Source organism: Drosophila sulfurigaster, chromosome 3 (assembly GCF_023558435.1).
Source record: "Drosophila sulfurigaster albostrigata strain 15112-1811.04 chromosome 3, ASM2355843v2, whole genome shotgun sequence".
NCBI lineage: Eukaryota > Metazoa > Arthropoda > Insecta > Diptera > Drosophilidae > Drosophila > Drosophila sulfurigaster.
This window is the reverse complement of record NC_084883.1, coordinates 38,275,419-38,299,777: the sequence shown is the minus strand read 5'-3', so window position 1 is coordinate 38,299,777 and position 24,359 is coordinate 38,275,419. Positions and strand designations below refer to the sequence as shown.

The 24,359-nt window shown below is 40.1% G+C and overlaps 2 protein-coding genes and 1 long non-coding RNA gene across 5 annotated transcripts; all 3 read left to right on the top strand.

Moving 5' to 3' along the window:
• The first annotated feature begins 2,604 nt into the window (after nucleotides 1-2,604).
• On the top strand, nucleotides 2,605-8,033 carry LOC133840056 (uncharacterized). The gene is made up of 10 exons (XM_062271711.1): nucleotides 2,605-2,802; nucleotides 2,860-3,375; nucleotides 3,606-3,705; nucleotides 4,275-4,571; nucleotides 4,628-4,812; nucleotides 5,636-5,860; nucleotides 5,918-6,433; nucleotides 6,683-6,782; nucleotides 7,444-7,740; nucleotides 7,797-8,033. The coding sequence occupies exons 1-10, from the start codon at nucleotides 2,653-2,655 to the stop codon at nucleotides 7,988-7,990; spliced, it is 2,580 nt and encodes an 859-aa protein (XP_062127695.1). The 5' UTR covers nucleotides 2,605-2,652; the 3' UTR covers nucleotides 7,991-8,033.
• A 5,466-nt stretch (nucleotides 8,034-13,499) lies between these two features.
• Nucleotides 13,500-14,265, top strand: LOC133845250 (uncharacterized). The gene is made up of 2 exons (XR_009894717.1): nucleotides 13,500-14,050; nucleotides 14,116-14,265. It is a non-coding gene; the product is annotated as an uncharacterized LOC133845250 (long non-coding RNA).
• Nucleotides 14,266-17,517: 3,252 nt separating this feature from the next.
• On the top strand, nucleotides 17,518-24,289 carry LOC133845244 (bromodomain-containing protein DDB_G0280777). 3 transcript variants are annotated; one of them, XM_062279645.1, is made up of 6 exons: nucleotides 17,518-17,675; nucleotides 19,304-19,767; nucleotides 21,117-21,300; nucleotides 21,389-21,446; nucleotides 21,509-22,573; nucleotides 23,421-24,289. In XM_062279645.1, the coding sequence occupies exons 2-6, from the start codon at nucleotides 19,689-19,691 to the stop codon at nucleotides 23,649-23,651; spliced, it is 1,617 nt and encodes a 538-aa protein (XP_062135629.1). In that variant the 5' UTR covers nucleotides 17,518-17,675; nucleotides 19,304-19,688; the 3' UTR covers nucleotides 23,652-24,289. The 3 variants fall into 3 exon arrangements, with proteins under 3 accessions (XP_062135629.1, XP_062135630.1, XP_062135631.1); XM_062279646.1 differs by lacking the exon at nucleotides 17,518-17,675 and having other exon boundaries at nucleotides 18,526-19,767; XM_062279647.1 differs by lacking the exon at nucleotides 17,518-17,675 and having other exon boundaries at nucleotides 21,404-21,446.
• The last annotated feature ends 70 nt before the right edge of the window (nucleotides 24,290-24,359 follow it).

Here is a 24,359-nt window from a genome sequence, read left to right as displayed (position 1 = left end):
CAAAGCTGCCGTTTTCTTTGAGCTCTCTACCAGACATTTAAAGGCTAATTAAATCCACAACATGTTGACGCCAAAAAAAAAACCAAGTATTGTATAAAGGGGAGAGAATGCTAAGCACTTTCCGGCATTGACATTTTTCACAGTAAGCTGCAAATATTGCGCATACGCCGCGTCTGCCAGCCTAGTTAAGTAGCACGGTCCTCAAATTTATGTAATGTCAAATGTCGTTCTCGTTTTTTTTTTTTGTGGTTTATACACAATTAACGAGAGAAGAGGAATGAAAATACAGGTAAGAACAGGAAGCGGCTGTCGGTGATATTTATGACATTTTAAAGGCTGCCATCCGGCTAAGAAAACGAGTCCTTGCTATGGCTTAAAGAGTCACCTCAATGTGAAAGAAAGCCTTTCCCCGGCCTGTCTGACCAATTAAAAATGCAGCTTTTGGCTTATCGCACGCGCAACCTTCGAGTTTTCTTTTACTTATAAAGTTTTACAGAATTTCCACGCCTTCTCCCTCTCCTCTTCTTCCCCATCGCAAAGAAGGTAGTAAAAAGGTGTTGAAACTTTGGCGTAACTTTCTGCCACGGGCGCAAGAAGACGGCTTTAATCCGGCTTGTGCTGATAAGAAATTAATGTGCTTGAATTTATTGGTGCGAGTCGCTGCCTGCTGGCAATTAGCACGCTAATCAAATAAGCCGCAGATACTCATAGTCATTCACGTTCTCGTTTTCGTTCTCGTTGTTGTTGTTGTTCTTCTTTTTGTAATTGTAGCTCATTCCTCCAGCTTTTTCGCCACAAGTTGCTGGCCAAAAAAGAACATGGCCAACACAATCTCCAGCAAAGCAAATAGCTGCAGTATACCTATCGCTATCAGATTCAGTCTAACGACGTTGAAATCGTTAATCGGTTGCGCATTTAACCCTACTATCGCCTTATACAAATGTTTTACATTGCTTGCAATATTGTAAGTGCAACCCATCACAAATGACATCAAAAACATCCATCGAAAGTATAATGTTCCATTACTCAACTTTAACTTTTCAACGTTCAAACAGGCAGCCAATATTGCAGGTATCGTAATTACATTGGCAGTCATTAAAGATGTCCATAAGTTGAAGATCTGCACACCCAACTTGCCTTTATTGGAGAACACTAACTTGAATTGCAGTTGGATGACCCAACAGGCGGTCATCATTAGCAAATACATCTTAAGGAGTCGCATTTTTAAAAGCAAGTATTTTGAACAATTGGTGTATTTAAAAACTTTATTTTTCAATGTTTGCTCAGTTTGTTTTTTAAGTTGAATAACATATTGTTACGCATTCATTATTTTTTCTAGTTTTTCTTTTTACATAAATAACAACTCTTAAAAATATTCTATATATTATTATATTAGAGTTACTGGATCTCTTCAACGCATTCACGAAATTGATTTGTTGTATAATATAGCCAAAGTTGTTGGCTAGGTTTAAGGCAAAACAAGAAAGTTTCACTCTATATATAGTATGTATATATAGGCTATATTTGGTATATCTTTAGGCTATTATACTTGTATTCAAAATATACCAAAGAGAACAAGATATACCAGATTGTCAATTAAAGGTACTTAGACTTGACTTTAGCTGCCATTTTCTGCAAATTATGTATAATTAGATCAACATTTTAATTGAAATACTTACACTTACTATATATATTATTTTAAAGGAAAATTATTTGATTCACATTCATTACATTGTAATGATGATGTCATGATCAATAGTTATCGAAGCAAATTTATTATCTTCTTAAAAAAACCAAATCCCGTAATTCTGTGACATCTCTTAATTTTTATACCTACATATCTATTCAATAAAATCATATCTTATCAAGGCAAATAAATCAAAAGACGATTCTGTTAACGCTTTTCAGATTTCTAGACTTACTTGAAATATTCTAGAAATTATCGTCTTACATTTACATAGCTTTTTTGGCGACTTTTGTCTGCTGTTGTCGGGGATGAAAGCCGCTTTGATGCGGCTCTTAAGATGCCGCATCTCAGAAACCTCACGCCACGCGTTGACAGTTAATAAAAAACACACGTTTGACGCACCTCATGCGGTGAGAATGCTGGGCACAAAATATGACCATAGCAGAAAGTCCTTTAAGCACTCGCCACAGGACAGAGAGGCAGAGTACAGAGTACAGAAGAACTCAACTGTGGCATAAAAAGGCCTAAACAAAATGTTCGCACTAATGCCGGCGACAAGTCACAAAGTGAAGGCTAAAATCTCTGGCAGTTTTACGCTGAATTTATGTGCTTCGGGGCGGTAACTTCATTATGCAATGACCTACAATGAAATGGGCGCTGGCGTTGCACAAAATTTATGTGCAAAAGTTGAGAGACAGCCTAAGTACCAGCGACTACCAAGTAACGATGGGGTCTAGCCCCTCAGACATGCTCAAGTAAGTTGGCCAAACTACAAGTAGTCTAAGGCACTGCAACAAAAAACAAACAAAGTTTTCACTATGCCTGATAGATGGAAACGAAATGTATAAGTGACTTAAATATTCAATGAGTCTAGCGATAACGTCGCCTAATCAGCCAAACAATTGGCAAAGCTCAACACAAAAAAACATGACAGTCTGGTATTGGCCATTCAACTGACAGGTAGCATGCAACTGAAACTGGTGCTGCTCTTGGCCACTTTTGGCCTGGCCAAAGTAAGTGCCGAGATGCGCTATGACAACTATAAGGTCTACAAAGTAAATATCGAGAATATGCAACAGTTTGACCTGCTCAATGCCAAGGAAAAAGCACTGCAAGTAAGTTAGTTTAAAGCTGTTATTAGTCGAGATATAATTTACACTTTCTATTCGTAGTTTAGCAGCTGGCGTGAGGCGCGTCATCTAGGCGACTCCTCGGACATTATGCTGCCTCCACAAACTCAGCAGGCTTTCGAGCATCTCCTTAACAGCCAAAACTTCAACTACAGCTTAAAGATCGACAATGTGCAAACGCTGATCGATGCACAACGTCCAAAACAACGCACTGGTTACATGGAGTGGACTCAGTATCACACGCTGGACGAGATCTACGCTTGGTTGGATGTGCTTGAAGAGCGTTATTCAGACATTGTGACGCCCTTCACCATTGGCAACTCCTACGAAGGACGTCCGATTCGTGGCATTAAAATATCCTATAAGGAGGGAAATCCCGCTGTCTTCATTGAGTCCAATATCCATGCTCGTGAATGGATCACTTCGGCTACGATCACATACTTTATCGATGAATTGCTTGTGCCTGGCAAGCCGGGCACCAAAGACATAGCCAAGAATGTGGATTGGTACATAATTCCCGTACTGAATGTCGATGGTTTTGTCTACTCACACGAATCGGTAAGAGACCATAAAATAAGCACACGAAAATGACATTCAAAAGTAGTTCGATTAGATATAGTGGATTGTATGCAACAAACCGATCGATTTTACAGCAGATCATTTGTGATTATCAATCGATTTGCAATTGTAAACAATTATAGTAGCTTATCACTTTCGCTGCTATTATTTGGCGCAACATCAAATTGCTACCATAAATTTGATAACGAGTTTATTGTTGGGAATTCTAGGTACGCCTTTGGCGCAAGTCGCGTTTTCCCTCTGACCCAAGTCTGACAGGATATTGCATTGGCACCGATTTGAATCGCAACTTTAACTATCGCTGGATGCGTGAGTATTACATTATATTATAATGATCAGATTTGATATTGAAAACTATATCGCTTATGTTTGTTATCTAAATAACACGACTAGACAAATTAGATTTTCTTTATTCCCTTAGTTCATACGTTAGATTATTAAACTATTGACAACAAAAAGGAAAAATCTTTATTAATGACCAATAGTTTAATAGCAGATACTATTCATTTTTGAGAGAATTCAAAACTTTTTCCTTTAATAATTATTCCTAACATTTTTATTTTAATTGTAAACTTACTTATTTTTTATTGCTTGGATACTTTCATAGAACATATGAAGATATATTTACAAGCATAAGTGTTTCAAGAGAAAAAAAATAAATAGTACAGCCATTTTTTTCAATTCTACTTAATCAGATTACCGTAGCTAAATAAAAAAATGTAGGGAACTTAAGAGACAACTTTTAAAGGAACAAATATTTTCAAAATCCCTATACATAAAGCTGCTTTAAGCTACAATTAAAAACATTTATTTAAGAAATTTCAATAAAATGGTTTAACTCTTTCTTTAACTAAATCATAATCTACTTCATTTAACAGTGATTGGTGCTTCGGACAACCCTTGCGCGGAAACCTATGCAGGTCCCTCGGCTGAGTCCGATCTGGAGATCAGTCAGCTGACCAGCTACATAGACAACCAAATACCAGATGGAACTATTAAGATCTACATATCACTGCACTCCTATGGCCAATATGTGCTTTCACCCTGGGGCCACACGGCTGAAGAATTCCCCGAACACTATCCCCAGATGATGGCTGTAGCCAAGGGCTTTGCCGATGCCTTAGTTCGACGCTATGGCACGGTATTCACCTATGGCTCAAGTGCCACAACGCTTTGTAAGTTCCAAGAAAGTTACCAAAATTACTTCCTTAATTGAAATGTCTTATTTTAGATGAAGTTTCTGGATCTGGCAAGGAGTGGGCTTATGGTGTGAAGAACATAACCATTCCATACACCATCGAATTGCGTGATAAGGGTGACTTGGGATTCCTTCTGCCGCCCACGGATATACTACCTGTGGCACGTGAGGTGACCGAGGGATTTGTGGGCATGATAGCGGCTGCCCGGGAAATTGGTGTACTCTAATAACTGCCAACGCACTCAATAAAGAAACCCCCCTCAAAAAAAACAGTCGAGTGTGCTCGTCTGTGAGATACCCGCTACCCACTTTTAATAAAGGCAAAATATTGCGGTATCATTTTCCAAATATACCGAAAATACTTAAAAACACTAAAAATATACCAAATGGTATGTTTGGTATATCATTATAGTACACCATTCAAAATATACCATAGACGGCACAATATCAGATTATCGGCCAAAGCAACTAAAACCCCTAGTAAGTAGGCGTTTTTGCCCATACAAAAGTATTTATTTAATAACTTCCACAATTATCTGATCGCAACCAAATTTTCAGGAACCATAAATACCATAGTAGTTATTGTATATACCAAAATGCGCAATTCTAGCTTAAAATTAGGCTTTTTATTCGATTTTTTTGATTTGCGGGGGCGGAAGTGGGCGTGGAAAAAATTTGAAACAAACTTGATCTGCGTGCAAACATAACAAATGCTGTCGAAAAAAAATTATAGCTCCATCTCTTATATCTCTCTGAGACCCAGTGTTTCATACTGACAGACGGACAGACACACAGACGGACAGACGGATATGGCTATATCGTCTCGGCTGTTGACGCTGATCAAGAATATATATACTTTATAGGGTCGGAGATTCCTCGTTCTACCTGTTACAAACATTTCCTGCCGGCACAAAGTTATAATACCCTTCTACCCTATGGGTAGCGGGTATAACAAACAAAGTTTTCACAATGCCTGATAAATGGAAACGAAATGTACAAGTGACTTAAATATTCAATGAGTCTAGCGATAACGTCGCCTAATCAGCCAAACAATTGGCAAAGCTCAACACAAAAAAACATGACAGTCTGGTATTGGCCATTCAACTGACAGGTAGGATGCAACTGAAACTGGTACTGCTCTTGGCCACTTTTGGCCTGGCCAAAGTAAGTGCCGAGATGCGCTATGACAACTATAAAGTGTACAAAGTAAATATCGAGAATATGCAACAGTTTGAGCTGCTCAATGCCAAGGAAAAAGCACTGCAAGTAAGTTAGTTTAAAGCTGTTATTATTCGAGATATAATTTACACTTTCTATTCGTAGTTTAGCAGCTGGCGTGAGGCGCGTCATCTAGGCGACTCCTCGGACATTATGCTGCCACCACAAACTCAGCAGGCTTTCGAGCAGCTGCTCAACAGCCAAAACTTCAACTACACCTTGAAGATCGACAATGTGCAAACACTGATCGATGCTCAACGTCCAAAACAACGCACTGGTTACATGGAGTGGACTCAGTATCACACGCTGGACGAGATCTACGCTTGGTTGGATGTGCTTGAAGAGCGTTATTCAGACATTGTGACGCCCTTCACCATTGGCAACTCCTACGAAGGACGTCCGATTCGTGGCATTAAAATATCTTATAAGGAAGGGAATCCAGCTGTCTTCATTGAGTCCAATATTCATGCTCGTGAATGGATCACTTCGGCTACGATCACATACTTTATCGATGAATTGCTTGTACCTGGCAAGCCGGGCACTAAAGACATAGCCAAGAATGTAGATTGGTACATAATTCCCGTACTGAATGTCGATGGTTTTGTCTACTCACACGAAGCGGTAAGAGACCATAAAATAAGCACACGAAAATTACATTCAAAAGTAGTTCGATTAGATATAGTGGATTGTATGCAACAAACCGATCGATTTTACAGCAGATCATTTGTGCTTATCAATCGATTTGCAATTGTAAACTATATAACTATAACTATATACTATAATTAGCTTATCACTTTCGCTGCTTTTATTTGGGACAACATCAAAGTGCTACCACAAATTTGATAACGAATTTATTGTTGGCAATTCTAGGTACGCCTTTGGCGCAAGTCGCGTTTTCCCTCTGACCCAAGTCTGACTGGAGATTGCATTGGCACCGATTTGAATCGCAACTTTGACTATCGCTGGATGTGTAAGTATTACATTGGTAACTATAACGAGCAGATTTGATATTGAGAACTATATCGCTTATATTTGTTATCTAAATAACACGACTAGACAAAGTAGATTATCTTTATTCCCTTAGTTCATACGTGCTTAGAAAATTATAGATTAACGACACGAATGACTGATTAGGAAACTTACTCGCAATTAGGGTTGAGAAACTATTTGATAAATTTGAAAGCTCATTCATTAGACTATTGCCGAAGAATGATTATGTTAGATTATTAAACTATTGACAAAAAATAAAAATCTTTATGTATGATGCAGCAGTTTAATATGTAATTTATAGAAAAATTCAATACTTTTTCCTTCAATAATTTTTTTTTACATTTAAACTTTAACTGTAAGCTTATTTCTTTTTATATTTATTGCATAGAACATATTATATTTACAAGTTTCAAGAGAACAAAAATAATGAGTAAAGACCACTTTGGCCAATTCTAAGAGATAATTTTTAGAGGAACAAATATTTTTAAAAAACCGTATACGTAAAGCTGTATCGTGCCTCTATTATTCTAATAAAGATTTCTAATTACAATCAAAATCATTCATTTGAGAAAATTTAATAAATTGGTTTAACTTTCATCACTATTTACTTTAACTAAATCGTAATCTTCTTTATTTAACAGTGATTGGTGCATCGGACGACCCTTGCTCGGAATTCTATGCGGGTCCCTCGGCTGAGTCCGATCTGGAGATCAGTCAGCTCACCAGCTACATAGACAACCACATACCAGATGGAACTATTAAGATCTACATATCACTGCACTCCTATGGCCAATATGTGCTTTCACCCTGGGGCCACACGGCTGAAGAATTCCCCGAACACTATCCCCAGATGATGGCTGTAGCCAAGGGCTTTGCCGATGCCTTAGTTCGACGCTATGGCACGGTATTCACCTATGGCTCAAGTGCCACAACGCTTTGTAAGTTCCAAGAAAGTTACCAAAATTACTTCCTTAATTGAAATGTCTTATTTTAGATGAAGTTTCTGGTTCTGGCAAGGAGTGGGCCTATGGTGTGAAGAACATAACCATTCCATACACCATCGAATTGCGTGATAAGGGTGACTTGGGATTCCTTCTGCCGCCCACGGATATAATACCTGTGGCACGTGAGGTGACCGAGGGATTTGTGGGCATGATAGCGGCTGCCCGGGAAATTGGTGTACTCTAATAACTGCCAACGCACTCAATAAAGAAATCCCCTCTCAAAAAAATAACACACACACACATACACACAGAAAACAGCCCCCGTTCACGCAGCCAGTGAACGCCAGACGGCGCCACTGTGCCACTATGAGCTTTTGCTCCGCCCCAAAAACGAGCAGAGCGCCGAAGCTTCCAATCAGCGACGACTGAAACGAAAACCGAAACGAAACTGTGCCGAGCTCCCCAGCATAGCTGATAAGGAAGAGCAGCTGCTAACGGTACTCGGTTGCATTCTTTCTTCTTTTTTGTTTTGTTTTGTGTGCTGCTGCTACTGCTGCCGCTTTTTTTCACTTGTATTTTTTTTTGTGCTTTGGGGCAAGTGTGAAAGGCGCCGTTTGGTCGCCCCAAAGAGTCTCCGCCTATTTTCAACGCGCGCGCAGCATCCTGACGACGAGGCTACCGTTGGATGGAAGCTGCCACATGCATGTTGCCCCCATCGAGAGTGGCATGCGGCATGGGGCATGAGGCATGTGGAGTCTCCTACTCGTATGCGCGTCAGCAAACAAAAATAAACGCAACGAATGGGAAACGGCGAAGGAAAACTTCAGATTACCACAACATGGCGTCCATCTGCCTTATGTGCTAAGTTCATCTATATATATATATGTATATATCAGAAGTATATAACTTTATCTAGTGGCATTATATAGCGAGCTATCTCTTAGTACTATTACTGTTGTTGTTGCCTTGCACTTATTTTTTTCAATTTGTCTAATGAAATTGCGTTTTCCACTTGCGTCGCAAAAGAAACCAAAAAGGAATGAATGAAAAAGTCTTGGAAAATTCGAGAAAATATAACGTTGACACTTTTCGCCATGGCCATGGATGCATGTGTGTGTGTGTGTGTGTATAGTGTGTGTGAGTGTGTTTGCCTTTTTTAGTCACTGCTCATTCTGCATATAAATTGAAATTTACGAGTCTCTACTCGCTTTTCTCCGCTGCTGCTGCTTCTTCCTTTGCTTCTTCTTCATGTTCTTGCTGTTGTCAGTTGCACCTTTATGACAATTTTCCTTGCTGCCACTTTTCTATTTTTACATCATTTTTTTTTTTTTTTTTGTGCCCCAACATTTTTCTTGTATGTGCTGCGCATATTGCGGTGATGAATTTTTCTCTTTGAGTTATGCAAGGATCGCAAATAGCGCCAGCAGGAAAACGGAGACGGAGGAGAATTGCCAACTGGCAGCACGTGGATAGCTCCGACAGCAGCAATAAAAACTTACTTAGCCAAATTGCAGTAAAGCAAATGAAGGATGCCAAATTTGCCTAATAAAAATTTCCCCCTCGAATAGCGTAAAGCAATGCCAAATTGATCTTAAGTTTTTACATTTTTAAAATCTTCATGGGACTTTAAGTCCTGTAAAGATATATTTTAAGTAGTTGGCTTCCTTTAACTATGTGTAGAAGACCATCAATCAAGCATTTGTAGAATAAAAACTGAGTGCGTATACACTATGATGAACTAAATTGTATACAAATTATATTTTATGCGTCTTATAAATAAAGTAGAATCCGGTTATAACGACGCCGCTTATAGCGTCCGTTCGGTTTTTGAGACGAAAATTCGATGATTTGGTGGGTCCCCATACAAACTAAATTGATTAAAACCTTAATTAGTTGCATTTTAAAAACCTATGGCAACCATAAAATAAACAAAATTTTATTTTTCAACTTTTGGTTTGTAGGTGTTCCGGATATAACGACGGTCCCTTGAAAGTCGCTATAACCGGATTCTACTGTATCTCATTTTAATAGATTATATAGACATTATGTCAACTCTCATCAATAGTGAGACCAAATCTTATTCTATAAGATTCATCAATATTGTAAATTCTACTGGAATTGGAAAATGCGATAGGACATTAAAGATTTAAACTACTAGTTTACTTCTATCATTTCTGCAAATATACTTCCGAAAAATTCTTTATAAAATGACCACTAAAAATTTTATAAAAATATATTGAATAGGAATTATTAACGGTATTTACAATATTTATCATTATATTGAATTTCTTACATTGTTGTTCGTAAATTTTATTAACATGAAAGATTAAATTAACTTGTCTTATAAATTGACTTGGGAAATAATAATAATGTAATACTATAAAATTCTCTATGGTGGTCCATAAATTTGGTTAAAATACATTAAATAGTTCTTGGGTTGGTATTTGCAAATGCCCTTTTAAACCCTTTAATTCACCTTTACTTGGGAAATATAAGTGATTCTATAATTTCGAAAAGACGACTTTTTTCACAAAAAATAATTGAAAATATATTTATTCTAAGATATGATTCATTCATTCCTTTTGCCAAGTGACTTGCCAACAATTAACAAAAGTTGCCTTAGGCATTTGCAGTTAGGACAAAGAAAACCTTGTCATATCTTTTTTTGTGACAAGCCTCGTTGCATTCATTAGAGACCCGCTCGCTTTGGTCAGGCAATTATGTATAAGAAATCAGGAAAGTTGTTCACTCGTAATTTGATAATTCAATTCTGCAATCAATTGCGATGACAGCCAATCAAAAATCAAATCAAATGGCCAAGCCCCAAGTGCCCAAGTTGCCCAAACCAAAAGCCAGAAAACTCGGCAAAAGCTGCAAAACCGAAACGGCTTTAATTGCTGCCAAGGCAATAAACTTCAACGCCAATTGACGCTTGACACTTGAACGCTGAGAACTGAGAGTCGAAGCCAAAGCGACAGCTGCTTAGATGTGGACTTGGGAATGGGATTTTGTTGGAGATGATGGAAAAGGAGTTGGAGTCTGTGTCTGCGTCTGTTCAGCGAAAGTAGAGACTTGGCTGATATTCCCAGCGCGCGTCACAAAGCTGCGGCGTCTGCGCCTTTTTGGGAGTTGGGACTGACCAAATCCCGACATGGAGAAAGACGCATAGTGCACCTTAGAGTTGGGTTGGCGCTCGCTCGAGGAACTCATGGTACGCCTACCCAGAGTTATGACAGGCTACAGAGCTGCATCCTTAAAAGGCAAAAGGTGCGTCCGTTTATGGACTGACGACGACGATGGCGTGTTGACAATGATGTGGATGATTGGTGTTTTCTGCTGTTTCGTAAGAAGCAAGGGTACCCGCTTCTCCCTTCCCCCTACTTCTCATTCTCATACTCAATCCCAATCCCACTGTCATTCCCCTTACTACACACCGATCTGCTTGCGTTCGTTTCTCGTGAATCAGGCTAAGACTAACACACAGAGAGAGAAAGAAGACAGTCGGAGAATTGCAGAATCGAGGCAAAATGTGCGTCGCCGTTTGCCATATACGAACCGCGGAGACGTTCGTCTAGACGGGCTGGAAAAAATCACAGCAGCAGAATCATTCAGCAATGCCAAGTTTGGCATCGGCTACTCAATGATTGCCATGAATGAAAAGCCACAAAGTGACCACCAAAGCAATTAGTATGCGCAGATTGTGATCACTCGGAAGTAATGCTAATTCGCAATGTGTATCTTTCTTTTCTTTTTATGTTCTTCTCTACAGTCAGTCACTCAGTCAGTCTCTTCCCAGCCGCCTTCCTGGCCTTTCACTAAGGCGCTGAGCTACTTTTTTCTAAGACCACCTAAAATGGTCTGATGCGGCGGCCCAGGAGATGTCATTAACATTAGAGAGCAGGTGAATGAATGCAGCTGACAGGCGACAGGCGACAGCTGAGCTCCCGGCTTCAACTCCATTATGCAGTCAAAGGCAGCTTGTCTATGCCATTAAGAGCGTTAACAGAGAGCATTAGTATCCTGGGCGCAACACCTGACGCAGTCAGCAACGAGAACAACCATCATCCAAAGGGGAGGTCAACTTCAGACAAAGACATGCAAATTCTCGCTTTCAGCTGGAAAGTGGGGACATCAGGATGTTGAGCTTGCCTTGTAGCTGAAATAAGTAAGAAAACAACTTTTACGCTAAGCAGATGAACAACATTTGCATACAGAGCCTGTTCTCTGTGTTCGCTGTCCTCGGCCAGGAAGCGAAATCAAAAGCTTTTTAAAGGATATTTCATATAATTTCACGCTTAAAAGACGGAAAACGTCCGCACGTCATGGACGTTGCAGGTTGTTTGTTTAGCGGCCAAGGAAATTGGAAAAAAGCCGGAAAGAAAGCCCGACTGCAAACACTCCAGACTGAGACAGGGACGGAGACAAGGAAAGAGACCGAGACTGAGACTGAGGACAAGACGCCGTCAAGAGCAGCCGTCGCTTTACCCACGTGCCAAGCTGCTTAAAAAAAAGACGGCAGGCCTCGTGCTCGTCCTTCTTCTTGTCCTGGTTGTTGTTATTGTTGCTGTGTGTGTGGGAAATTTGCATGCGCCTTTTAAATCAATTATTGTTAAATATTTATTTCTTGACAGTCCATTTTAGAGGGGTTCCTCGCAGGCCATATTATCCTAACATAAATTACATGATTGATTTCATTCAGCGTTCGCCAATAGACTAGCAATCGCTGAGCGTGGCCTCGCTTCAAGGAACAGGACACACAAAGCGTAAGCACAAGAGAAAACAATGCCAATGCCAAATAACAAATGAGAAAAAAAAGAAGTAAACAAAATGCAAATGCAAAACGCTTCTTTCCTTGGCATTGGCTCAGCTTTGGCTTTGGCTTTGGGCCTTGATTAAAAAGCTTCTGAATTAGCATATCATTTGCTCCAGCAGTAAGAGTATTCATATTCCTATCTGGGGCAAGTATCTATAAATATATGAGGAGAGTGTGTGGTGCGCATGGTTTGCTTGGTTTGCGGCACATTCATATCAATGAACAATGTTCAATATATAAAGATATAAATATGATGGAGAAGAGTTGCAACAGTTCAGACTAATAAAAGAGATACAGTGTACATTATTTCTGAGATGAATATCTAGAATATCCCAATTAACCATGGTATTATCATTAAATTCATTTTGATTCATAATCACATCAAAAATCAAAAACCTCCTCCTAATATTTCTGATGTGGATCTACACAAAATGTCTATTAAATTATATAATATAAGTTACAGTACTTTTTTTTATATTTCCTTAAATTTTTAAGCAAAACGCCATCAAAAGTATTTAAATATAGTTTATCAAAAAGTAAACAAGGGAAATTAATTCAATATTTGTAAAAGCCTAGCAACTGTGTGAGAAATTTATAAACCCTTAATTAATCATCATCTCATAACAATTTAAACTCGACCCAAGTCATGCATTAGCAAATATTTCAGAAAATTATTAAGAATTTTAAAGTATAGACAATTTGATATCATAACTTGATATCCTAATTAAACCTTTAAAAAAAATAACACAAATATTACAGTCCAAATTCATTCATCGAACTTAGCATATTTGTAGAAAAATTAAAAGCCAACTTGAAATTTGCTTTATTATTTTAAAAAACTTTAAATATGTTTATTAAATGAGTTTCCATGCACTACAACAAACATTTATTTAGGCATATTATATATTTTTTTTAAAAACTTGATTTCATTGTTGATTCCTTAGACATTTTTCATTTAGTATGGGTTTGTATGGGATCCCGGGCTGGGCATCTCTGGAGCAATGTGCAGCGTCGTGTGTTTTGCTCAGTGGCGCGTTGACATCGCCATCAAAATGCTTTGACGTGGTTTTTGATTGACAGGAAACTCATAAATAATTCATGTCATTAAATCATGTTACATTTTTTTTTTTTTGTTCAGCTTTCTGCTTCATCTTCTTCTGCAGCAGCAGCAGCAGCAGTCGGAGTAACGACAATCGCAGTCGCAGTCGCAGCTTCAACATCTTCAGCTTCCCCACTGACGTTGAGAGTCAAGAGTCGAGAGCTGAGAGTGAAGAGTGGAGTCGACGGGGTCGGGGCCACGCCATTGAAACGAGTTTCCTTGGACAACGACTGAGGCTGGGAATAGGTGGAGTAGGAGTTGTACAGCTGGAGTGCTGGACATTTAGCTCAGCTCAGCTCAAGCTGAGGGGCCCAGCAATTAAATGTGAAAACAGTTGCGTTGCCCACAGTCGCCCCATCGATGCATGTTGCTTGCTGCTCTCGCTCGTAACTGTAACTCAATTCACTCAGATTTTCATTTTTTTTTTTTTAATATTTCTTTTGCTGCAAACTTGAAGGAAATAAGTTTTCAATGAATATAATTATGCAAAGCAGGGCGAGCAGAAGGACGCGTCACACAGTTTGCCAGGACACTTGGCCGCCCCCTCGATGGGTGGCCAAAAAAAAAAAACGCATTAAAATTACCAGAAAGATGGCCGACAAAAAAATGTAAGAGCAGAAAATGGCGATATGAAAGCAGCTTGAGCATATTTAAATATTTTTCGCCTCACGCCCCAGCTATGTCATAATATTTTCATATTATTGCTTGTTTTAATTCCTTGTTTCACGATTTCATATTCTATTTTTTTTTTTCTTTTTTGTCTTTGACATTTTCTTTAGCATTTGCTGTCAATTGTCCTTCAGCTGGAAAAAGTCTTGACGGCGGCCTGTGCGAAGTTTTTAATTTTTATCAAAGATTTTTCGGCTCAGTTTTTTAATGAAATTTCTGGCATTGGTCTGCCAAAGGATTTGGCTGCTTGTCGCGCATAATTTGCATAAATTGTTTTGAGCAGGAGCCGAAGGAGCAGTAATTTTTAATTTGTGATTTTCTAGTGAGTGTCCTTAAGGAAGTTTTTCGTCGGCAACTTTTTCGGTGCGGTTTTAATTAAAGTAATTTATGAGCTTGTTGCCGAACTTCTTTGCTGGTTACTTTAAGCTTGCAAATCATTTTAATTGCTTTGCAATTTTTCGCAGCATCAGCAGCCACGCCCCCAAAGGACCATCTTCAGCCTTCTCTCTGTATGTGTTGCGCTTTGTTGTTGTGTCTCGATGGTGTGTGGCGATAATAATTACACGTCACGCTGCCACGCAATCAAAACATTATTTGTGCAAAATCACGGAACTGAACTGAAGCGGAAGTGATGAAGGACTTCAGGACTTATTGGCTGCACGCGTCCTCGTTGACGACGACGAAAGCCACCAACAACAAAACGTAAAAAGTTTAAAAAATTGTATCCTCAACCGCACCCCATTTAAATTACAGTCAAGCCAGAGTCAGGGTTAGAATGAGCACCAAAGCCAGTATTCAGAGTCAATATAGTAGCCTGATCCTGGCAAGCGTCGCTGTCCCTGGGGCCGCCACTTCGCGCGTGTTAAATTCAACGCAACGCGTGCGGTCACGTGGCGGACAGAGTTACGCCCACAATCATGATAGTCGCAATCGTTTTGCTGAGATTTACACAAAAACACTGGCAACACATCGAACGATGATTTCTGACCAAACCAATCAGCAACGCTGACGTAAACAGTCAGCGGAGATGGATGTGGAGACACGGTGACGAAAAAGCAACGCGGAGTAACAACAACGGAAAATCGTTGAAAATTATGTAAATTATTGTCAATTTGGGGCTTGGGGATTGTCAGTACAAGCAGTGCGAAAATTTGCCTAAATGCTTTATAGCCAACTGAAGAGACATCACGACAGTCTGTGTCCTGCTGGAATACACAGCAGCTCCAAACTGTTGCACGCCAACAAAATGTGACAGAAACATATGTTGCCACAATCAACGACAGTAAATCCCCGTTCCCAACTCAACGAGGATGCAACAACCCTTTGACAGCACCACAACATTGTGTCGATAAGCGTAGCAAAATGTTGGATTTGCGGATGGCCAATAAGCCTAAACGATTTCCACTTGTGTGGAACTGGCATTTTGGCTTATCTCTAATATTTTTAAGATCACATCTCTAAGATATTTTTTTTTTTGAAATAGAAAAAATTTTAAAAATAAATCTTATAGTATTAAAAAAAAGTAATATATTTGTAAAACAAAAAATCACTTATTTAAGAAAAAATATTCTACAGATTCCATTTAAATTGATGTTAGTACTTATTGTTAAGCCTGAAGATAATTATTATTTGTTTTAAGAATAAATAGAAAAAACCTTAAAGACAATTTAAGAAAAATAAAAAGCTTAAAAATGGGAAATCTTTTAAACCTGACAGAAAGGAAGATTACAATTTTTGATGTAAATTGGAAAATACACGTTACTAGATTTATTTACTAATTTTAATAAAATTTAAATATTTGTTAGAAATTGGAAATACGATAAAAAAAAAAGTCGTTCTTATTGGCAACTATCTAAAGCACTTTAAACAGCTAAAATATAATATACTAAAAGCCAATTCTGAATATATTAATCATAATATTTCTCAGTAATATACAAAATATAATTTCGTATTGACAGTGTTTGCTTATGGGGCTTACAATTGTATTATATCTGTTAAATCTACCCTGTTTAGGTCCATCGATAGGATAACAATGAGATTGCTGTTTTTATGCTAGATGCCAGATCAATGTAACGATATTGTTTCGCATTTGTTGTATATTACTTCCTGGTGGCCGTTATCAATATCATATTTTTTTTCCCACCATCAACTACATCCCTCAGGAACTAAAAACATCATCCCCATCCCCAGCCAGCAAAGTCGACACACGTCCGCGGCAATAAAAGCGCAAACGTTTCAATTCCGTTGCGGCTGACAAATGCACAAAAATTGCGAATGTTTCTGCCCCAAAAATGCTCGGTATTATAATGATAAAAAGAGCGAATGCCGAAAATATAAACCCAGCAGCAAAACTTTATCTAGATGCTGTCGAGTGTTTTGATTTGTAACGTTTCTCACTTCATTATTATGCAATAAATTCACCATAGGCCAGGGCCAGGCCAGTTCACATAATGACATCCACAAACATGTCACATGCTAAGGGAGGGTGGTTCTTTGATATTGGGCGGAGGCGAAGACAAAGGCGGAAGTAGAGCATCACACACTGGACGCTGAAACAGTGAAAAGTAATGAGGCATAGCATGACAATGTCAAGATTTTTTTATCTCCCCAACGAATTTCTACAAAATATGGTCTGCCAAAAGTATAAGATTGGTTGTGAACCAAACTGTAAGCAAGCTTTTAAAGTTCAACTTTTCCAACCACCTTCGTTAGCTTTCAGAAGCTGACATGAGCTTTGAAATGATTGAAAGCTCTCATAGAAAGGGGCGCACTTCTCGTGAGCTTTAAGCTGCAGCGTACTTTCACCTTTCGATAATACGCATTCATTCAAACAAATGAGCGTACGACCCATTGGCATCTGGCCTGTGGCGCTGAAAGCTTTAAAGAAAACAAACTCTACCCCCCACTACGCACTCCGCAAACTATCACGCGCACACACAGTTCAAAAACCCACCCCTATGTGGAGCAGCGAGCATTAAAGCTCTCGCGGTGCTTTCTCCCAACGTGTATTGGCATGTAAGCTGCGCTCCGCTCTTCTAAATCCAAATGTCGTTGCTCTCTCTCTGTCGCTCTCTGTCTTGGGCTCTCTCTGTGTATTTCGCTCTCTAGTTGAGCAAAGCACAAAAGTGCTGCTGTGTGACACAAAGAGGAGTGTCAGGCAGCATAAATTTCAGCATACAAAATTCCACACAGAAGCGTCGCGTCGCAGCTAAAACTTTTTTCGGCGAGTTGAGTTTTCCGCAGAAAATCCATAAAAATGAAAGAACCGTGTGTAAATATGCAAAGAAAACTATATAAATGCGCAAAAAGTTCCTTTTAGTCTTTAAAATAAATGTGTGTAAATACAAAGTAAGCGGTAAATGCAGCACGCCAATTGTTGTTTTGTGTGCCGCCCCAGCAAAAAAGTGATATTCCGGAATCTCAAAAAGAAAACCGAATTCACAAATCTGAATATACAATTGTGTGAGTGTGTGTGGAATACACATACATATGTATGTATTCACGGGATGATGGGATGATGTTGATGGCCGAGGTCGAGTGTGTGCCCAAGTGGCGCTGCGTATAAATCAAACAAGTTTCTATAAAAACGCGCAGAAGGAAAACGTCGAAATCGGGCAAATAAAAAATGCCAATGGGAAACAAAAAATCATAAATAAAACATAAATTATGTTTTTGGCATCGCCAACAAAAATAAAATCCCATATTAAAAAAAAAACTAAAAACAAAAAAACAATACACAAAAAAAGCGCCGCGCAACAAACGAAAATACAGATATATTTTGATTTTTTTTTTATAAATAGAAAAATCAATTTCGCACGCAGCGCGCACTCAACACACACAAACACACATCCATACACTTGAACGCATACAGGAGCAAGCAGCAAAGGCAGCCGCAGCAGCAGCAAAAAGAGAGAAGCGGCGGCGGCGGCGCTACTGGAGCTTGCTCTCATTCTCGGTCTGGCGCTCTCTCTCACTCTCTCTCTCTTTTCAACGATTGTTCGGCTGTTTGGCGCCTCGCTGCCTGCCTCATTCGCCTGCCAGCTTGTATGTTTGTATGCGTGTGTGTGTGTCTATTATAAGCAAGAGTCTGACGCTCTGCTTTGGACAACGGCGCGGCGTTGCTTTGCGCTCTATGTGAGAATAATTGAATATAATTCAAGTGTTTTTCTTGTGCATTATTTGTTGTGCTTATTATTGTTATTTGTTTAAATTAGCAACAACAACGACAACACAGCAGTAGCAGCAGAAACAATAACAAAAAATCACGCGAGTGTTGAAAGCAATAAAACGCGCGCGTCTCTTTAAAACAAAACAATAGAGGAGAGCACGAAAAATTGACGGTGTAGTGCAGCCCTGGCCAAACCCTTTTGTGGGTTTGTCCTGCCCTGTGCCGTGTCCTTTCCTGTTACGTCCTGTTCCTGTCCTGTGCTGTCTTGTGCTATTCTGTGCCGTGTCGTGTCCTGTGCCGTGCATGTTTACAAATTGACGCTGCAAATTGAATTTATGGCTCGCAAAGCGAGAAACAAGTGGTTGGCCAGCGTCAGCACAGTGAGCTTCTTGGCTAGCACACAGACACACACACTGTGTTGTTGCCTTGTGGGGTCTCCGTCTGTCTGTCTGTCCGCTTTACGGTGGGTCGCTCGCTCGTTTTGTTCGTTCCAAGGTAAAAAGTTAATTTCCGCTACTTTTCAAAGTTTTTGTGTTTGGTTTGAACTGGAAGTTGTGGGTGGGCGGGCGTTCGTTTTACGCACAAAACCAACGACGGCGACGACGACGACGACGTCGCTGTCGAATGTCGACAAATGAAATTCTCGAACAAGTGGCAAACGCGGAATGTTCCATTCTCTCTCTCTCAGTGTTGTTGTTGATGTTGCTGTCGCATTAAAAGAACGAAGACGATTTCACAACAAAGCAAAAGCAACGACAACAGCAACAACAACAACTTGAGATCAAATAAATTAAATTTACACACATAGTTAAATTAGTGAAAATTGAATAAAAAACACAAGACAAAAACGCAGGCAACGCAAAGAGACGTGTGACAAAAACGTAAATAAATGAAAAGAGAGGTGAACGCCAGCGAGTGAAATAGCTAATTGAGTTGCAGTCGTGTAAACGAGAAGGAGATATATATCTAACACATATATATGCACAGGTCGGTCAGCGGACGACGCAGAACGTGTCGAGCAACAAATTAATAAAAAATTGAAAACATACAAAAACAACTCGCAACGCTAATATCAACGGCAACGTCAGTGCTGTCGCCGTCGCAGTCAACGTCGACAACAACAGTCGCAGTCTCAGCAGCAGCAGCCGCAGTCGCCGCCGCCGCAGCAGCAGCAACAGCAGCACAGTCAGAAAATGGGCTGTGGACAGAGCAAAATACATTTATATCCCAGGAAATCGAAGAGTAAAGCAAATGGCAAGAAAGGAGGACATGGTAAGCAAAAAGGAGACTTTACTGTACCGCTGACAGTGTGACATTGTGCGTGTGTTTGTGTGTGTGTGTGTGTGTGTTGTCTCTGTTTGCCTTACGCATACATACAGACCACTTAACAAAAGCTTACACGCATGACGACATCAATTTGCCTGCAGTTGCGTGTGTACGTGTGAAACTTGAATGTCAGTCGGTACAAATGAGTGAGTGTTAGTGTGAGAATGCGTATATGTGTGTGCCTGTGCGCGTGTGTGTGTGTATAAGCCACCTGTTTTCACAATGAGGACATCATTGATTAATATGTCAGCAGCAAAGGCTTACGGCGTGCATTCGCCTGACGACGTTGATGCTGACGCCACACAGACACACTTGCACGTCTGTGTGTAGGCTTATAAGCTGCAAACATGCATACTATAAATATGATGAGTGTGTACATATGCGCGGTGTGTGTGCATATTATATACATTGTACAAAGCAGCGAAAAAATATATAAAAAAAAAAGGCAAAAAGTGTTGCGCTAGCCTACATTTCAAACTTTTGGCAGTGCCCCGAGAGCCTTTCTTCTTTTTCCCGTTGTTGTTGCTGCCTTTCTCTCTCTCTTCTTCACTTCGCTGTGTGTATGTGTGTGTAATTAACTGCTAAAAGGCAACTTGTTGTTGCAGTGGGCGTAGCAGTTGAGTGGGTGTGGCCCCTTTGGGGCCTTGCCTCTATTTATGTATGCCTGTGAATTGAGTGTGCAAGTGTTAGTGTATGTGTATGTATGTGTGTGTGTGTTTGGGCTGCGTTCAAAACGGGTTAACAAAAGTGTAGCATACACAAAGGCGCCATTGTGCCATCAACGACCCAAATTCTGTTGGCCTAAGCTTTGTCGTCAGCTCAGTCTCCGTTCCCCCCATCCTTCTTCCTCTTTCTCGCTGTTGCTAGCTAGATTAATTATAAAGTTTTTCATTCATATTTTTGTTGCGCATTAATATGCATAACTCGTTTTAATTAAATTCACGCCAAAAATTGCACTTCGACAATGAATGAACAATGAACGTGACTTGCAAAAAACATTTGCTGACATTGCCAAATGTTAAAGTTCTCTATCATCAAATTCGATCTGTTTTCCTTATCCTTATCCACATTTGCGCTAAATTGTTGTGTGCGACTTTTCTACGACTTCGCCAAGTGTCCTTAAAAAACAGTCAGCGTCGTGACATTTCAGGGCCACCGCACAAAGTGAAACATATTACAACACTTGGAGCCATTTTATTGCACAAGTTGTTTGCCAAAGTTTGCTGCCTAGTTACAATTTGTTACACACTATTTTACTCACTTCTTTGCCACTTTCTTCCCTTTCTTCTCTGCAGCCGATTCAGATGCGGAGACGGACGAGGACGAAGGCCACATTGAGGATGCTGAGAAGGCACAGCAACGTGAGCGCGAGAAGCATGACGAGAGCGAAGAACAAAGCAATAAGGACATACAGGACACCGAGGAGGATGTGGCCGTCTCACTGCTGCGTGCCAAGAATCTATCGCTGCTGCAAAGCCAGTAAGTAGTCAGTCAAATCCACTGTCTGTCCCCTACTCCCCCTCCCCCCCTTTTATTCCATTCAACTAAAACTGCCTGCACCTTGCAGAGAAATCTCATCAAGCCAACAGAACTTCTTCCGCATGCTGGACAAGAAGATCGACGAGGTGAGTACCCTGAAAATATATTTTAAATCGAATTGGAATTCATTTTTCTTTTGTTTTTTCAGGGACCGGATTATGATTCGGCCAGCGAGACGGAAATTGCCTTGGAGGAGGCACGACTGAATGCGCTGGTTCAGCATTGGGAAAGCGCCAGCTTGACCGCCTCCATCTGCTCCTCGGCCAGCCGATCGTTGCAGACGACGCCCATACGCCAGGTGGTCCAAGTGCCGCTGAAGACGCGACCGACGGCGAGCGGTGTTGCTGGTCATTTGCTGCAGCCTTCGTCGGCCTGCAATACGCTGACGACGACAGAGTATCTACCTCAGCACGTCTTGGCGGGGCGACAGCAGCAGCAGCAGCAACAACAACAACAGCAGCAGCAACTACAACAGCAGCAGCTACAACAGCAGCAGCAACAACAGCAGCAGCAACATCAAGCGGCCAATCTTTACCAGCAACAGCAGCTGATACTGTTGCCACAGCTCGATGCCAATCTTGTCAATACGTCCAATGCGAATGCAGCGGCAGCCGCACAGCTCGCCCAGCTGCAACAGCAGCAGCAACAGCAGCTGGTCATGTACCAGCAACATCAGCAACAGCAACAACAACAGCAGCAACAACAACAACAGCAACAACAATTGGCTGCCTATGGCGGACATCTGCTGACGTTGCCGGCGGGCGCCAAGCCGCAGAGCGTCAGTCCTAAACGGTTGCTCTATGGTGCCGTGCCCTCGCCACCAGTTAGTGCTCCTGTGCAGTACATTGCCGCCAATTCGCCGCTGATGCAGACGGGCGTTACGGGTTTCCTAAATGGCGCCGGCGCCACAGCCGGACGTGCCCCATTGCAGCTGGCGTACTATGGCGCTCCGAGCACTGCCCCCCAAGTTGCTGGTCAAGCAGCGACCTCTGTTCCCATTGCCTCCGAATCTTACGAACCACAAACCGCTCCACACAGCCAAAGTCAGCAGCTGCAACAGCAGCAGCAGCAGCCGCAATTGCAGTCGCTACAGACGTTGCAGTCGTTGCAGCCGCAATCATCGCAACAGCCGCTGCAACAACAGCTGCAGCAGCAACAACAACCTCCACTCCCAACGGGCGCTTACTATGGCGAAGTTATGCACTCCGTGCAGGTAAGCAAGCGATCAGATTATGCACCTCACTTCGTATACGTAATATATTACGTATGCGTAATCAACATTTTATAAAGGGCGTAGAACATTTCTAGTTCGCAAATTGGCAACACATTTAGTAATTTTTTTTATAGGTTTCTCTTTAAACAGCTTTGTCTTAAGTAAATCTATAAATTTCCCTAAATAGTCTGGCAAACAGAATAATAATTTTATTTCATAGTCTTTTACATTTAAGTAATAAGAGTTAAATTTCGTGTATTTAAATTCAAGCGGAGGTTGATTGTTTGAGATTAAAATTAAGATTCTCAAATTCTTTACTGATTACACTTTTGTAGACTTATGTTAAAGAAGAGAAGAAATTTCTAAAATATTTAAAAATGGTTATCCTTACCTCTACACTCAAAGCCATTTTTAATAGTCACCACTTATTCTTAAAACAAAGCCAATTCTCTGCAAACATCATATACCTCTCATTCGCTTCTCGAAAGATATACATAAATGTCAGACAGTTATTATGGCTCGGAAGCTAAACAGACAACAATTTTAATTAACTCCATAAAATATAAAATGCATCTTCAATTGTGCTAAGGTTCAATGTCAAAATCGTGCTTTGAACCATTTAAATAGCAAAACTGTTGTCAACTCTCTAAATGTTTCCGAGCTGTTTATAATTTTGTTTTATCTGTTGTTTATGCCTTTGCGTTAATTGCTTCTTAGCCGACGACAGCAATGATGCCTGGCTCTTAATGTTTTGCTCATTGTTTATTTGCTAATGTAAGATTTTCATTTCCCTAGACACGGCCATTAAGAAAATGTGTTTGTTTTGTTTTGTTTCATTTGTTGACAGTCGACGGCGCCACCAACGGAATACAAATTTCCGCCGGCCATCAGCGTGCAGCGATTGGCGCCCCAAGTGCAGCGGCAGCTGCGAGAGACGCAGGAACTCATAAAAGACTCGTGTCCGCAGCTGTATGCGGCGGGCTATGGCAGCCCAGGACCACCGATACGCAATCCCAACAGAAATCCAACTAGAACTAGACCCACCCTGGAGACGCAGTTCTCGCAGGAACTCTCGTGATATCTATATATGTAAAAAGCAAGCAAAAACCGTAGCAAAAAAAAAAACAAGTAACAAGTAAAGAATATATAAAAAAAAAAGAAAACAAAACAAAAACAAAGCAAAACACATAAACATAAAAAACCAAAACACACACACACACAGAATTAGTCAACTGCGCCAAAGAAAACATTAAGCGAAATTAACAAGAAAACAAAAGATATATTATAAATTAAATTAAAACTAACAAAAACCAAAAACCACAAAAAAACGAACAAAATCGATAAAAAATTGAAAAACTGCACTCAATGTTTCAGTCCTCGCCCCCATCCCAGGGGCAGAAACCAACCCCATGCGACAATTTATAAAGAAAATGGAAAAGCAAAGAGAAAAACTACTACAACAACTACTAAATGAAAAAAGGCTTTGCGAAGCAACAAATAAAATGCATTATAAAAGTACATATTAAATCAAGTATGTAATCAAGCAGGCAGCCAAAGAGATGGATGGATTGGGAAACGCCAGACAAAATAGTTTTAGGATCGAGTATAAAACATTATGATATGTATATGTATGTATATGCAAAATGAAAACACACCCATAAACACACAAACAAAACACAAATTGCAAGCAAACAAGCAACAAAGAACAAACAAAAACCAAAAAAATAAACAAACAAACAAAAATGACTTCTACATTCTCTCACAACAATTTTGTTAGTCATAATCA